Source organism: Neopsephotus bourkii, unplaced genomic scaffold, assembly GCF_033783945.1.
Source record: "Neopsephotus bourkii isolate Nb327-2 ecotype Australia unplaced genomic scaffold, CSIRO-AGI_Nbou_v1 NB_333, whole genome shotgun sequence".
Classification (NCBI taxonomy): domain Eukaryota; kingdom Metazoa; phylum Chordata; class Aves; order Psittaciformes; family Psittacidae; genus Neopsephotus; species Neopsephotus bourkii.
This window is the reverse complement of record NW_026900839.1, coordinates 115,592-132,381: the sequence shown is the minus strand read 5'-3', so window position 1 is coordinate 132,381 and position 16,790 is coordinate 115,592. Positions and strand designations below refer to the sequence as shown.

At 55.5% G+C, this 16,790-nt stretch overlaps 1 protein-coding gene across 5 annotated transcripts in view; it reads left to right on the top strand.

Annotated features, from left to right (window-relative positions):
- The window catches only part of AGRN (agrin), a 105,167-nt gene that overhangs the window by 36,867 nt on the left and 51,510 nt on the right, over nt 1-16,790 (top strand). For 2 of the 5 annotated variants that reach the window (XM_061347879.1, XM_061347878.1), the window contains exons 3-4: nt 2,731-2,751; nt 12,786-12,833. In XM_061347879.1, the coding sequence (XP_061203863.1) occupies nt 2,731-2,751; nt 12,786-12,833 (69 nt within the window). Of the gene's footprint in view, nt 1-2,730; nt 2,752-10,641; nt 11,526-12,785; nt 12,834-16,790 lie in introns of those variants that run through there. The other 3 variants (XM_061347882.1, XM_061347880.1, XM_061347881.1) reach the window with 2 other exon arrangements.

Below are 16,790 nucleotides of genomic sequence, written 5' to 3'. Positions count from 1 at the left end.
TTTGCTGCATGTGCTGGGTGCCCCTGCTGCAGTTTGTCACTCGGTGGCATTGGGCACATCACTGGTCCTCTGTGTGTGTGTTAATGATGGGGCTGGCTCCCAGGGCTCTGTGAGTGCCTGAGGGATGCGTTGGCTTGGGGAGATGCTGGGTGAGAAGCACTGTATGAGCAGGGTGAGCTGCACACCCTGCAATGGGGGGACATGAGGCTTCCCCATCAATGGGGATGTCCCCCACAACACACAACACCTAATGACTGCTCCCTGCAGTGGCTGTGGGTCTCCATGCTGGCATTCACATCCTTTCACTTAGCAAGGGATAGGGATCCAGGTGGAGCCCTGAAAGAACAGTGGCCACCAGGTCTGTAGAAACCCCAGCCAGGTATACTAGTCCCCAGGGCTGCACGCTGGCTCTTTACTGTTCTATTGATACAGTATTGATGCTGATCTTGATCTACTGATCTCAACTGTATCATAGCATCCCAGACTGGTTTGGGTTGGAATGGACCTCAAAGCTCATCCAGTTCCAGCCCCCTGTCATGAACAGGGACCCCTTCCACTGGAGCAGCTTGCTCCAAGCCCCTGTGTCCAACCTGACCTTGAGCACTGCCAGGGATGGGGCCGCCACAGCTTATATCTAATGTAAATCTCCCCTGTTTAAGTTTAAGCCCATCACCCCTTGTCCTATCAAGTCTATTCTGCTGCTTCAGATGTGTTGCTGCTGCTCTTGCGCCTTCCTTGGAGGCAAGGAAGAGTTATCTCTTGTGCCAGGTGACAAAAGGATGTGATGGAGGTGGCACAATCCGCATCACTTGAATCTGGAGGCATCAGAGCAAATGGAAGGAGTGCTGCAGCCCTGCAGCCAGACACTAACCCATCATCTGCACCAAAGCTGGCCACGGGGTCTTGGCTTTCATTTCTGGTTTTCTTCCTCTTTTTATAAATTAAAATCCCAAAATAACCATGCTGCTCTGGGATATTTTCAAGCTGTTTTTATCCCATCTTCCTTTCTTCCCTCCATTTCCCAACAGGTTACAGCTGAGAGCTGTTGCCAGCAGAGAAGGCTGCACATCACTTCCTTGGCATGGGGCCGTCTCCAGCCCTCAATGCTCACTTTGTTTTATATCCCTCACAGTCTCAGTGAGCTGTCAGGACTCTTCACAGTGTCACGTTCCCCGTGTCCCATTGTGGGAGCTGCTGCTGCTGCGGCATGCAGAGCACAGGGGAGGCCTCAGCATCCCTCAGCCTGGGTACCGATGAGTGCGCAGTGCTCTGTTCCAGCTGCATCCTCGCCTTCCTCCTCCTGCTTCCTCTGCTCTGTGGCCCAGCATGATCCTTTTCCTTGGGAAGTCACCCACCTCCATCCCTTGCATCCCACCAGGCTTCCCTTGGGGCTCCATGTCCCGAGCCCAGCATGAGGAAAGCACATGAGCATCACCACGTACTCCAACCTCCATCCTGCTCTCAACTGTGTAGTAGCAATTGTGTGGCTCTGTGAGGAGGCAAAGCAGACTGGGTGGAACAGAATAGGTTGAGTTGCATTTCACCCTGCGAGATACCCTTGTCCTCAGGATGTGGGACAAGGACCTGAGCTCCTATTTCCATAGGCATCTCGAATGAATGCTCTAATGGTTACAGGACTTCCATGCTGCCATAGATGACTTGGAGATAAGCTATTAAAATGCTCAGCTGTTTAACTGTGAACCTCCTCTTTCAGCATGGGTGTTGGGTTCTTTCATCTTCTGCTCTGGTTTCCTAAGCTTCAAAAGTAGCTCCGGCCCAGGTGATGCATTTGGGTAGGAGGTATCAAGCTGCGATGACAAAGGATGGGTCCCTTTGGGTTGAATGGGAAACATATGACCCGTTGGAGCTTGTATTGGGAAGTTGGCGTGGATATGGGTAACTCCAGGCTATTACACATAGTGAGTTTGCTTTCACCCATTGACAAGGCAAAGTTTAGCAGTTAATACACGTTGGCTTCTGAGCCTTTGGCTGCATTCATTATGCTCTCCAGGACTTCCTTTATCTCTCCTTGTAAGGGAAGAGTGCATGCTTCTCCATGGATCAAATCACTGCGCTATCTGCTCCAGCGTGCTTGTGTTGTGTGGCTGATAGCAGCCACTGCTGGGATGTTCTGGATGGGGTTGGTGTTGTTATTTGCACGTATATCTGCTCCTGGGGCTCTCTGTTTATCCCTTGTGCTGCTGTTCAGGGTTTAAGCTGTTGCACTGCATCAGGATCCCGCTGTTTTCTGCTTATCTGTAGATTCGGGAGCCTGTTGTGTCATGAAAACATGTTTAAATCAATGGGCATGGAAACAAACCCAAAGGGGACAAGTGATGCTCCTGAAATGCTGGGGGTACCAATAGATGTTGAAGGTGCCAGTTGTGCTGTCCCCTTTGTCCAGCCCTGGACCACATGTGGGTGTCCAGAGGCACAGCTTGGTGCTACCCATGAGCTGCTCTCCTCCTGCCTCCTCAGTGTGAGATGTAGGATTGCTGGACCAAGGATAAGGAATATGGGCAACCCAACCATCGCCTCCTGGGGTGATGTGGGAGCTGGTGCCCAATGGAAAGGGCTGGAAGAGATGAATGGAAGCTGCCCCATGTGGGGCTGATTGCAGAGCATTGGAGAGGGGGGCTTGGGAGGGTAGGAAAGGTTTGGGTTAGCTGCCTGTTTCCTTGTTTCTAACTGTTTTGTTCTCTCCTTTTTCTCCTCCCCTGCTTTCTAAAGAACATAGGAAGCTTCTTGCTGGTAAGTGGTGGTGTGTCATGCAAAGAAATACCATTTATTTCCATCCACCATCAGGTTCGTTGGGTAGTCCCTGTCATTCTTCCATCTAGGATGTGCTGGCGCAATAGAAACCTTCTGGAGGTGGCTACAGGCACGTCCATCCCCGTGGCCTCTTGGCTGCAGAGCGTGCCCTCACCTCCAAGGGAGCTATTGCTCTTAGATCACAGTTTGAAGAGCTGCTTTCCCCTCTGCCCCCACCTTGCCCAGCCTGACTTTGGTACCTGGGCTCCATTGGATTGCTCCTGACCTTGCACAAAGCGAGCGCTGGTGCTGCAGCACCAAGGCTCTGGAGTGCTGTGGCCATGAAACTGTGATCTAAGGATGCCTCTCACCTAGTGCGTGTCTCATCTCCAACTCCATCCTTAGCCTCTCACCTTCACTAGTGTCCTGGGGAGGGAGGGGGGGCATATAGCATCTTTCCAGCTCATAATGGACCTAAAAGTGATGGGTTAAACCTGGCCTGGGGGTCTGTGGCATGTATGGTACCTGATGTAGTTCATAAAGGAGGGCAGAACCAGGCTGGAGCAAGCTGCTCTAGTGGAAGGTGTCCCTGCCCATAGCAGGGGGTTGGAACTGGGTGAGATTTAAGGTCCCTTCAACCCAAACCAGTCTGGGATTGTATTAAACACTGAATCCCAGTCATTAAAGCAAGCCGTGTGTGTGCTGTGCCTGATGAGGGCAGCGTGTGTGATGTACATGGCTGCAGCCTGGCTCGGTGCCCACTTCCCTGTGATTCCCAGTGCTGGGAATCCCGGCATCCCAGGAGCCTTGTGGCCAGCCCCTTCGTTTGGAGGCTGCAGATAAGGGGTGTGTGTAGGGAGGGCGTTTGTAGGGAGAGCTTCTGCCTAAGAGCTCAGCTCAGTCTCCCCTCGGGCAGGTTCAAGCCATTCCCCTTGGCCTGTCCCTACATCCCTTGTCCCAAGCCCCTCTCCAGGTTTCCTGCAGCCCCTTTAGGCACTGGAGCTGCTCTCAGGTCTCCCCTTCAGGAGCCTTCTCTTCTCCAGGCTGCCCCAGCCCAGCTCTCTCAGCCTGGCTCCAGAGCAGAGCTGCTCCAGCCCTCGCAGCATCCCCATGGCCTCCTCTGGCCTCGCTCCAGCAGCTCCAGGTCCCTCTTGTGCCCCTTATATGTAAGGTGTTGCCTCCAGCACCAGGGCACACTATATAAATACACATATACAGAGATGGATAAGCAGCTGGCTCTTTGGTGTGACATGGGGTGGGATGGAGCTTAGCTGGCCTTGGTCTGGGCATGTCCACCAGCACTGGGCCAGCTGTGGCTGCTGAGCTGTTTAAAGCTATTGCTGCTCTGTTTCCTGCCTGGTCTGTGCCTTATGTACAATATAGAGACTGTGCTGTGCAGAACGGGAGGGGTAGGCTGAGGGTCTGCTTGGAAACGTGCCCTTGTTGGAGAGGGAACAGAGGGACGTACAAGTTTATGGACCTCTCCGAGCGCAAAAGGAGGATGGAGAGAAGCTGTCCAAGCCGACAGCATCCTCTGCTGGCTGAATATCCCTGTGCATCAGCCCTGAGATGCATAAACTGAGTCCCTTGCGTTTCCAAGCAGGAGGGCATCGTCCTGCTCTGCTCCTGGGGGCACAAAGTGGTTTACCCTGAGCTGTGTGTGGTTGGCAGCGTGCTGGCTGGTTCCCTTTGCTATCCAACATGCAAGCCCCACTGCTGTGCCTATGAGGAACCTCCAAGCAGGACCACAGTTGGTTACAGAGGATGTTCCTGCCCTTCTGCTCCTTCTCATAGGCTCTTGTGGCTCTCCCTGCCTTCCCAATCCAATTGGAGCGGCTGCATCCTTTCCTATGGCCATGTCCAAGCACATCGTTGCTGTGTGCTTCCTTCCTAGTGATGTGCTCCAGCCCCCTTCACCTCGCTGAGGGGGGTTTGCTCTCCCTATGGATGCAGCCTGGGTTTGAGCCCCACTGCTGTGGGACTGGGTGATGGGCAATAGGCTCTGTGTGTCCTCCCCTACTGGGAGCTGCATCACTCGAGGGCGCACATCCCTGCCCATGGCAGGGGGTCGGGACTGGGTGATCTTAAGGCCCTTTCCAACCCAAACCATTCTGTGATTCTATGATTAGGGGCTGTCCAGGGGCAAACCCGTTGCTCTTGTGCAGGGCCCTGGCTGTGATGAGATGGCAGAGGGCTATGGGGCTGCCCTGTGCATGGGGTTCAGCTTCTGTACCCCAGAGCAGCTCTGGCTCAAGGTGGCCTGTCCTTCCTTAATACTGCTGCCAGTATTCCCTCTGCCTGCAGCACTTTGTGCAGCTCCTACGGTAGATGATGCTCTCCTGTTGGGATGCAGCACCTCTGCTTGGGATATGTGCTGGCCACTCCTGCATCCCCCACTGCTGCGACTCAGCTCCTTGAGGGCTGTTGGGTAGGAATTGTCATAGAATCATGGAATGGGTTGGGTTGAAGTGACCTTAAAGCTCATCCATTTCCAACCCATTGCCATGAACAGGGACCCCTTCCACTGGAGCAGCTTGCTCCAGGCCCCTGTATCCAACCTGGCCTTGAGCACTGCCAGGGATGGGGCAGCCACAGTTCAGGGCAGACTGGCCTGTGAAGTGTTTGACAGGTCTGTGGTCCCCCAGCAAGGAGCAGCTCCCCATCCTCATCACCCTCCTGTTGCTGCACCATCATCCCGCCATCCATGGGGATGCTGTGGGCAGCCTGCCCTCGGCTGGAGCCTGCTGCAGCACGATCCGTGCTGTTGGGAGCAGCAGAGGGCAGTGTGAGCCTGCCAGAGAGGAGCCAGGGCTGCCGCAGGGTTCGGGATGTAAAGTGCGTGCATCCCGTTCGGGATACCCTTGGAACACTGGGAGAAGGCAGCGGGACAGGCCCTCAGTGCCATGGGTCAATGGTGGCCTTGGCAGTGCTGGGGAATGGTTGGATTTGAGGATCTCAAAGCTCTTTCCCAACCCACCTGATCCCATGATTCCTGAACACAGGTTCTGCAGCGGGCAGTGCGGTTCTCCTGGGCATCCTTGTGAAGGCAAAGGATGACAGGGCTGCACAAAGAGTGCTTGTCTGGAGCTGTGTGTCCTAGCACTGGGATGCATCATCCCTCTCCCTTGGGTTGCTTTCGCTTTGCTCTGTGCCTGCTTTTGATCTGTGCTGTATCTGGGGAGCTCTTTAGATGTGGACACCAAGTTCCCTGTGCACACCTTTTATCTTCTCCTGTTTAAATCAGGGAGGCAGAGGCATCAGGGACCCACTCACTATTGGGTGGAACTGGTATGGGCTTTGTGCTGCGTGTGTGAGGAACATCTGGGGCTGTCTGGCACTTCCAGTGCAGCACGGGCTGTGATGTGCAGACAGTGATGCATGAGAGAGGGTGACCTGTATCCCCTGTGGCACATGCGCGTGGACTACTCCATCCTACAGCACATCTGGCAAACAGCTGCATGGTCCCAAACCGCATGGTAAGAAGGGTTTGTTTCAGGACAAAGTCACTAAGAGGGAAACGAAGAGGCACCCCTTGTCCAGCACTGCCTGGCATAGCTGTTTATTGGGAATGGTGTGGATGGAACCCCTTTTCCACTCCCCGCACACCCGCATCCCCATCTCCCGTTGATAGGGAATCAAAGCTCTTCATTCCCAAGCGCTGCTCAGCAGGAGTCAAGCTGGGTCCTGCCAAGTGTTAAATGAAATAATTAAAGCCCCCCTTTTCTCCCCCTCCTCTGCAATGTTGGTAATGAGCCTATGGAGCTGCAGGAGGGGATGGGGATGGGGATGGGGATGGGGAAGGGAAGGATGTGCAAATGCCTTCTGCAGGCATTCTCCCTCCTCCTCTTCACCCTCCCTGGAGGAAGCACAAAATGGCTCTCCAGGCATTGGGTGCTAACAGATAAATCCCAATTAGCTCCCTGCCAAACAGGATTAGGGAGAATGGAGCCAGGTGGGGAATCAGCTTGGAAACAGCAGGAGCTGGGGGCTCCTGTGAGGTCTGTAGCTCAGTGAGGTGGGAGAGACTGACAGCGACCAGCCACTTCCTAAAGCAGCACTGGGTTTGGATGCTGCAGGCTGGTGCCTGGAAGAGGCAGAAATGGAGGCGAAGGAAATGAACCTGGTGGTATCTCTTCCCAAGTAAAATGGGCCACAATGTGTGTGTGTGCTTCCGAAGCAAGAGGATAACCCCAGCATCCTGCCACGGCCTTCATGCAGAGAGCACTGGTTTAGGAAACTGGCCTGGGGGTATGGGTGAGCTCAAGGATTGTGTTTTCCTACTGTAATAGAGGAATAGTTGTGTCTGAGGGTGTTATACTGGGGCTATCCCTGTCCCTCCCTCTTCTTCCCTGGCAGATATGGTGACTTTCTGCCTCTTGCCCTTTGCTGAGGCTGGTCCCCATCTGAAAACCTACAGCTATAGCCAGGATGCTTCCAGTTCCAAGGAGGAGGAAAGGGAGAAATGCTGCAGGGATGATGAGCAGTGGATGCTCTGGAGCCTGGCTGGTGGGACTGGGATGTCTCACTGCTATTGAGCCAGGTGTAAAGGTATCGAGGTGGTCCAAGGTGTCTCAGGTGCCTTTGGCTTGTGCATAGCCATTGCAGGGCTCTCTGGTCACCTCTTCCATCTTCTAGGCTGTTCACTTCTGAGCCAAAGGTGGCTTTTATGTGCTCCTTCACCTTGCTGGTTGGTGTAGTGTAAAGGGATGAGTGTGGGGGGCATGTTGGCAAAGGGATTGTATGGGAGACTGGCTGTCCCTGTGTGCTGTAGCTGGTGCAGAAGGATGCAGGCATGAGATGTAGCTGTGCAGCATCCAGCTTTGGGGAGGTGATAACAGCCATAACCCACATGGATGGACCAGGCAATGTCTCCCCAGTGCACGTGGCTCCTCTGAGACACTTGCATGAGGCAAATGGAAGTGTCTGACCTGCCCGTGCTGCATTTGAACCTGCCTCCTGCAGGACACACAGTTGTTCATACATGAGGCAGTCCTGCCCCTAAAAGCGGCCCCTAAAGGGCTGGAGGGGACAGAGTCCTCCCAGACCTGGGAAGAAAGGGAGGACTGTGCAGTGGTGATTTGCATGTGAAAACACGCAGGCAGGAGGATGCAAATGGCCTGGATTCCCTTTGGGATTTGTTCCTTTCTTTATTGGAAGCCTTTGGCCTTAGCCTGCATGTGCTGGGATTGCTGGGGAAGCATCTGAGCATAGCCCAGGGAGAGGTGTGTGGAGTACAGGAGGGAAGAGGGATGCTGCTGGGTCAGCATCAGCATGGGGAAGGCATTGGGCAGTATCCCAGGGCAGAGCAGAAGGATGCAGGACCGTGCAGAAGGATGCAGGACCAAGGATGCAGGACCGTGTGGTGACCAAGCAGAGGAGAGGGCCAGGGCACTCTGCTTTATGGGAAGGTCTTGGCTTCTTGTGTGATGCTCCAGACGTTCCCAAGGGCTGCAATCACTGGGAAGGGTCCTATAAATGCAGCAGGGACGTGAGCTTAACCTTTGTGGGGGGAAACACTGGGTTGGAGAGCTCTGTGTGTGGTGAGATTTGGAGTCTCCATCCAGTCGCTGTGTGCTTGGACTTGCTCAGTGAGTGCTTGTTCCTCATCCCTGGTGATGGAGAGGGATGAGGAGCACTTCTCCATCTGGCAAAGGGCTTTGCTTGTGAGGGGGATGCTGAGATGGGTTCTTAGTAGGGATCTGCTTGGGAGAGATGGATTCAGGAAACACTTGGGCTCTGTTTGGAGGAGAACAGCTCCTGGGGTGCACATCCATCTTCCTGCCTGCTTGGACGTGACATGGTTTTGTGGTGGGTAAAGGTTGGACTTGATGATCTTAAAGGTCTTTTCCAACCCAGTTGATTCTGTGCTTGTGTGGGCTCTCCTGGTTAGGATGCAGCCCATGCCTCACAGCAAGCTGGGATCATGTTCTGTGAGTCCCTAGGGAGCGATGCGGGTTTAAAGAGGAGCAATACCTGGGACATGACTTGGAATTCTTTCCTCCTTTCCCTGTTTTCCTCCTTCCCTGCACTTGGCACGCTGTACCCACAGTGCTGGGACACCCGGGATGCTCCCAGCCCACATCTCCATCAGAGACGAGCAGCTCTGGGGGGTACCTTCTGCCAATCCCATCCCAAGGAGATCCCACATCCTGCTGACTCCTGGTGCCTGCAGTGCCCTGCTAAGGGACCACCCAGCCTCCTCCACATCTCCCCACCGGAGGGGAGAGGAGCTGGATTCAGCTCCAGTGTTTGTGTCCCTCGGGCTCCAGGCTAATTGCCAAGGTGAGGGAGGAGCGAGGCTGGGATTGGGAGGGATGCGCTGTTCTCCCCCTTGGGTTGGTGTTGTCTGTTGGAGGAGTGGGAATTTCCATGCACTGAGCACCTCCCCAGGCTGTGCTTCCCGTCCTGGGCAGGGAGACAGGAGGAACTTAGAGCAGCTTCTCTGCAATGAGCTTCCCAGTTTGACCACAGCGGGCTTCCCCGCTGCCACATCCCCACAGTGCTCATCCTGCCCGGGGAGAATGGGAGCGGGCTTTGAGGATGTGGTACAGCAAGGGCAGCCCCTCCGCAGCGCTGTGGGACAGGGGACGTGCAGAAGCGCTCGTGTCCCATGGCTTGGGTGATGAACCAGCCCCTGGAAGCACAGGGCTGGGTGGATTCAGGTAACCAGAGAGCCCTCCTCTTGCAGGGTTTTGTTGCGAGCCTCCAGAGCTGCTTTGTTCCTCCATGGTGAGCAAGAGCTCAGCTCGTTCCGAGGCCTTCCCTCGAGGAATCTTTCCTCTCCCCATGCTCTCTGTTCCCCCATCCCGCTGCTGTGCTGGTGGTGCACGGACCCAAGAGCACCCTCTCTGCGCCTGCTCCCTCTGGGTGCTAGTGTGGGGCTGCTGTGGGTTGGAAAAGCCCTTCAAGCTCATCCAGTCCAACCATTCCCAGCCTTGCCAAGGCCACCACTGACCCATGGCACTGAGGGCGTGTGAATGCTTCCATGGACGGTGGCTCCAGCCCTGCCCTGGGCAGCCTGTTCCAATGCCTGAGCATCCTTTGAGGCAGGAATTGTTCCTCAGCTCCATCTAAACCTGCCCTGGTGCAGCTTGAGGCCGGTTCCTCTTGTCCCATCCCTTGGGAGCAGAGCCCAGCCCCTCCCGGCTCCATCCTCCCATGAGGGAGCCATCCCTGAGCCTTCTCCTCTCCATCTAAACCCTCCCTTTAGCACCATACCCAGACAATGGGCACGGCGGGGGCCGCTCCTTGCGCTGCCCCCGGGGCTCTCACCCCTAACGCTGGCGAGGGTCCGATGCTGCGATGGGGCGGGGGGAGCGATGGGTCCCGGCCGGGCTGGTCCCGGGGGAACGGGGCCGCGCTCCCCGCTCTTTGTCTGCGCCGCGCCCGCTCCTTTGTTGTCTATTGGGGGGGGTCTGGCTCCCTCCGCTCACCGGGGCTCGACCCGCGGCGGGCGGGGAAGGAGGGAGGGGAGCGGGGATAGAAGGAAGGGGGGGGCACGGGGGCAGCGGAGCGGGCGGGGAAACTTGAGGGCGTGGGGCGGGCGGGAGCTCCGTTGTGCGCTGCTGCGCGGCCCTTCCACGCCGGGAGCAGGGAGCAGGGAGCCGGGCTTGGGGCCGCTCTGTCCGCTCCATCCCGGCCGTGCCGCTGCCCCATGGCGGGATCGCTCCGGGAAGCACTGGCATGTCCCTGCGTGAGGAAGCGGTGCCGCTGTGCCCCGGGTGCTCTCCGCCGGTGAGGTGTGCGGGGGGAGCAGCGAGCCCGACGGGAGGACCGGAGCGGCAGAACGGGTTTGTTGAGGCTGGGGAGCGACGTGAGGCTGCGGGGTGGAGGAGCGTGGATGTGAGCGGAGCCGCGGTGTGCGGCTGCTGAAGCATCCTCCCGGAGCGAGGATATTCCTGGGAAGCTGGGAGCGTGGGATACCTGCTCCGGAGCATCCGCAGCTAAAGGAGGCACAGACAGCGGAGGGAGCTCGGTGTTCCTGGAGCGAGAGGCTGCTGCACACCGCCGGGGTGGTGAGATTTCACCTCCCATCCCCACCAAGAGGATACTGAGGGAATACGGATGTTTCCGAGGCTGTAAGCCCAAGAGGGGTCCCATGCTGGCACCCCTCGCATCACCCCTGTCCCAGCCCCGCTCCTGGGAGGCAGCGTGCATCGGGGCTGTGGCAGCCTCCATCATTCCCACACCAGTAGCGGCTTGTCCCCATCCCGGTGGTCTTGGCTGCAGAACTTGAGCTCTCAGCACTTTTGCCTGGGGTTGTTTAGTTTGCAAGGTGCGGATTGACACGGATCCTGTTGTTCCATGACACCTGCCGGGCTGGAAGAGGGATTGCTGAGCTCAGGGCTGTGTGTGTCCTTCCAGAGCGGGCTCGGACCTGCCCCTTCGGCATAACCCTGCTTTGAGATGGCAGATATGGGGACACACTGATGCTCCTGAAGGTGCCACCTTGCTCTGCTGTGAGCAGAGAATGGGAACCTCTGGGAAAACTTAGGTCTTGCTGCTGCTGAAGACACCCAGGGAGGGGGAGAAGAGGGATTCATGTGAGCTTTGTGGCTGCTCTGCCTTGGATGGGGCATCGGTGGGTCGAGCTCTGGCCTGCAGCATGACAGCGTGCCAGTACCCCATGGCGCCGGGGGCTTTGGAGCGGGACCGGCTGTACCAGCACAAGGTCTCCTTGGTGGTGCGGTACTTCATGATCCCATGCAACATCTGCCTCATCCTCCTGGCCACCTCCACGCTGGGATTTGCCGTTCTGCTCTTCCTCAACAACTGTAGGTGTCTGTGGGCGTGTGGGAAGAGCAGGGGAGGGAAAAGCAGGGGTCAGGTCAGTGTGGGAGCAGCATCCCAATGCTGCCATTGCTTGTCTGCTGCTGTCTGGGGAGGTGACAGCTCGCTGTGTAGCTCTACCCTCCTTTTCCCTTAGCTGATGCTGTGCATGTGGGTGTGTGTGAGCCAGCTCCAGCTCCAGCTCCCCGCTGCGTGCTCATGCTTTTGGCTGCACCAGCTCCCTCTGCGTCCCGTGTCCCCAAAATACTCCGTGTCCTGATCTGCTGCTTGAGGTCTGAGTGTGGGTGATGCTCCGGGGGGGGATCTCAGCAGGGCTGTGTGGGAGGTGAGGGGCAAACGATGTGAGTCCTGCCCTGGCCAAGGCTTTTGCTGCTCCCTTGTGATAAGGAAACTCAACCTGTGCCTGTGTGTGATGGATGTGAGGTATCTCCTAGGCTGCTCCCTGCTCTCTGTATATTCTCTTGCTCTAAAGAATCAGCAGGTCCGGGCAAGACAGGGCTCTCCTTGAGGTCAGGCTGCCCTGGTCTGACTGAGTGGGTCACACAGTTGGCTCCCAGCTGATGTGGGTACATCCATGAATCACTGGCTGCTGTAGGCACTGTGCTCTGTTCACCCCTCCTTGCATGGGTGCTCACCACCCCAAAGCCTGTGAGGAAGATTCCATCACGAGAGGTGTCTTTTACCTCCTTGATGCTGGAAAGTGCCCAATGCCTGCTGTGAGGAAAGCCTTTAGAGGGCAGGCAAAGCCTTCAGCCTGGCTTTGGGCTCATCGGGATATCCAGATGTAAGGCCTGGCAGTGGCAAGGCAAGGTCCCACTTTGCCCTGGGATCTGTGGTCCTGTCTATGGGAGCTTTCACCTTCTGCTGCCCCAGGTTACCCCATTCTCCCACCTTTGGTTGGAGGTGCAGCATCCCTACTGCTGTCCTGCTCACCCCAGGTGACTTGGTGAGTTGGTACCCAGGTGAGAGGTGTGAGAGGTGATTCACATCACAGCCCTGGTGAGATGCACAGGATCCTGCCAGGCTGCCAGATCCCAACCCAGAGATGCTTCATTGATGCAAATGGGAGAGCTGGAGCTCCTGTTCCCTTCTTGCTCCTGTGCATTCCCTGGGGGTCAGTGCCTGAAGGAAGGAAATGCTGGTCCAGCAGTTGCTGGGGAGCGATGGGCAGGGGTATGGGGGGCAGAGGAGAAGGTGTACCAAAGGGAAGTGCTGATGGCCCCTTGTTTTGTGTTTCTTTGCAGACAAGCCCAATAGTTACTTTACTCAGACGCCGCCAACGCCACGCGATGGTAAGTACCCATTGCTCTGCTCCTATGCTCAGGATGCACTCGAGCCTCTCGTGCTCCTCCTGACCCAGTGATCTATTTCCCTGTGCTGCATGTCCTCATCCCTGCCCTGGGGATGCAGGAGTTGGATGCTGGGCAGAGCAACTGCTCCTCCTGGCTCCTTTTCCCTGCAGAAGGTTTTCCTGGGTGGAAATGGGAAAGGGCTGGAAAGGGAGATGGGATCATCCAGTGGTTTGTAGTGCTTTATTGGTTCATGGGGCTGTGGAACAAAGTATAAGGGACCTTAGGCTTAATTCCATGGCTATTCTATGTTTATTCCCTGTGGGTCTTCCTGGATGTTGGCAAAAGGAAGGGGGAAGCAGAAGGAACTTTCTGCTCTGCAAGCACAGAGCAAAACCAAGGTTAAAGAAGCAAACAGCATCTATGGCCGTGGTATGTGATGGGAGGGAAAGGAGAAGGTGATGGACTGTTGTTAGCATGATGAAATAGCCAGAAACAGTGTTCTGCCTCCCTTGGTTCCTCTGTGGTGTCAGAGGGGAGCACAGGGAGTGATGCAGACACAGCATCTCCTGCTTTAGCAGGGCTTGGTCTCGCTGGCAAAGGACTGGAGTGGGTTGTGCAGGAGGAGGTTAAATGGGCATGAAGAAAGTAGGACTCTCTGCAGCCCAAGTGTGTGGGGTGTGGAATAAGCAGTGGTTTTGAGGCTACCAGAGGTTGCTGAGATGCTGTTGCCTGTTCATTACATCACTGCTTCTGCTGCACAGCCAAAGTTGAATCATCCCATCCCGGCCCATCCATCCTTGGATCAGTCAGCTCCTAACGCTGCCTAAGCGCTACCACCAAATCTGTTGGGCTCCTGTTCCAGCTGGCAAAAGGTTTCAGCTCTACCAGCACTGAGAGCCAAATGGAAGCTGGTGTTAAGATTAGGTTGCTTAGGTCCCACAGGCTTCTGCTTCTGGGCTCTCTTAGCAATTCCCTCTCCATCTCCCATCATCTGTGTGTCATTCACAGGCAAGGACAGCGCCTTTGTTTCCTATGGACTTGCATTTTCCCTGGACCACTTACGGATTGTCTTTCACCTATGGGTTCCCTATGTGTGAGGAGCACCTCACACCTTTCCTCTGAGCTTCCTAAAGCCTTCTGGTCCCCCAAGCCTGCAGGAACTTTGCTTTTTGAGGCCATGCTGTTACCAGTTGATGCTTTAAAAGCTGTTGGATGCAGGCACACACACGCTCAGATAATGCCATTGCAGGAGCTTTGTTTCCACTGAGCATCATTTGAGCGCGCCGCTCTTTGCTGGCAGGTTCTCCAGTCCCCTTCCCCATGTCCCACACGCCCAGAGAAGGAGGGGAGAAAACAGCAGTCAGTTAATAACACGTTTGTTTCTTTCCTCCTTGCCTTCTCTTCTGGGGGTGGGAAAGGAGGCAGGGGAGAAACGGATGCTACATAAAATGTGATTAGTCTATAATTGGACCAGAGGAGACATCTAAGGCAAAAATAAAAGCAGACGTAGGTGTAGCTCCTTAGCTTAGGGCTCCAAAATATTAGCAGCCCAGCCCATGCGGATGACATACTCCAAAAGCTCTGTGGTCCCCACAAGAGATGGAGAACTACTACCCATGCGGGTGGGCTGCCAAATGAGGCCCCTCCTTTGGCAAGCTGCTCTAGTGGAAGGTGTCCCTGCTCACGGCAGGGGGCTGGAACTGGGTGAGCATCCAGGTCCTTTCCAACCCAAACCAGGCTGGGATTGTGTGATTTAGGCAGGGCTCTGCTTGTGCTTTCAACTGCAGGGGCTGTGTCCCAGCACAACAGTGTGATAGTGGCAGCATTAAGCACAGCAGGGCCCTTTGGTTGCTGCTTCTCCATCTGAGCTCCTCAAGGTTCATCACCTCTTCATCTCCTGGGGCAGACCATGCCCTTCTCCAAGCACTATGGTGAGCAGTGGGTTGCCACTAGCTGGCAACTTGTGCTGTGAGCCAATGCATCTCTGCCCATGGGTACCCGCTGAGGATGCGCACCTGGTGGGGACCCTGCTGCTGGGAGGTTTATAGTGGTCCTTTCCCTTCCAAACAGTGGTGCAAAGCTGGGCAGGAATCACTGTCAACCCAGGCAATGTCAAACCTCAGTTTTCCTCATGAAGGAAGTGGCTTCATGCACCTTTGGCATCATCTCTTCTGCAATGACCCTGTCTTGCACACATAAAGTGCTGCAGCCATGACTGCTCCCTGGTGCTTGGTGATGCTGGAGGTGAAAGACACTGCAGGGAGGTGTCTGTAATTAACACCTGTGTGCTATTTATCTCTTCCTTTTCTCCCTCGTACCCATTTCTACCCTAGAAAACTCTCCAGCCACACAGTGATTTATAGAGTGGTCTCTGTTCCATTCCAAATGAAGGCCGTTAATGCTGTTAACTCACTGCTCTCTCCCAAATCTCCCACGCCGCTGGCATTCCCACAGCTGGGAATGGGATCGTTAAGCTTTATGGAGTCGTAAGGCCTGGTTGCCTTAAATGCAGTGCTCTGTGAAGGCTCTTGCCTTCTCTCCAATTGAAGGACTGGCCTGGGGCATCCGAGTGGGTTAATTCTCCTCCTCAGTAGGGGAGCGTCTGCGTAGGGAGCTGGTTGAGGGTGGATGTTGGCTCAGGTGCATCCCCCTAGGGCAGGATTGCAGGTGTGGTGCAGGGGGTAGGCAGGGTGGGCTGTGCCTTCCTGCATCCCCTGGGGTGCAGTAAATGGTGGGAGGGTACCTCCTCCCCTCAGCTTGTTCCTGCAGCATCTGTGAGGAGAGGCTTGATTCCTGTTTGTTTTCAGCATCCCTTGGTGGAGTTGTGTGCGGGAGGCAAGATTGCTTCTGCTGTTTGCTCTGTGGAGGGCAGGGAGAACAATGAACCCTCTCAGAGCCCTGAAGCCAGGTTGCTTAGGTGAATCAATAGGATAAAGCACTGGTTTCTCAGTGTTAGCTCCCCATCATCCCTCTTTCCCTTCCACCTGCCTCCCTTGGTGCTCTGCAGGGGTACCCTCTCAAGCCAGCATCAATGATGGATGCTCACCAGGGTGGTGGGAGACACCCCTTTCGCTGGCATCCACCTTTGCAGATGTGTTCATGGCACCAACCAGTCTCTGCTGGGTTTGGAACCACCCGAGAAGGCCGAGGGGCTGGACACCCATTTCCATTTGGCGAGCATGGATAGACTGATGCTGGCCTGACCCGTCGCCCCGGGCTGAGGGAGCAGCACTAAGCACCTCTTTATGGATGCATAAAAGCAGCAGTGCCATGTGGGATGAGGACATCTGAGAAATTAAACATTGGGAAAATGCTTTCTTGTGCCTGGCAGCCCCATAAATACAGGGTTGACAGCACTGGGGTTAGGCAGAGAAAGAGCTGGTGCAGGTGGCTCTTGAAGTGTGCATAGGAAATCAGTCAGTGGATTAATCTGACAGTGCTCTCAGTCCTGGGGGTTGTGTTTCTCCTGGTTATTGGAGGCTCTCTTTGGCACCCTGTTATGGCTTTGCCTTGCCAGATCTAGCTCTGTTTCTCCTCCCATGGCTCCCAATCCATCTGGTGTCCATGAAGAAGGGGGCAGCCACCTGCAGCAGTGGGAGCACTGGTTGCTCCTGTCCCTGCTTGTGGCCATCTCTGCCTTCATGCAGTGTAAATGGTGCTGTGTGTTATGGAGCATGAGCTCTGTGCCACGGGGGTGTTAGGAAATGCTCCCCACTTGTGTATGATGAGGTTAGTGAGTGTGGTCCTCATCCTGATGCTGTGAGCAGCCTGCTCTAGTGGAAGGTGCCCCTGCCCATAGCAGGGGGTTGGACCTGGATGAGCTTTAAGCTCCCTTCCAACCCAAACCATTCCATGATGCTTCATCAGAAAAAGGTGTTCCTTTCTTTCACTTGGTCATTTTTAATCAACATCCCTAGTTCTGATGAGTCAGTAACCCATTGCCTTGGGGTTAGAAGT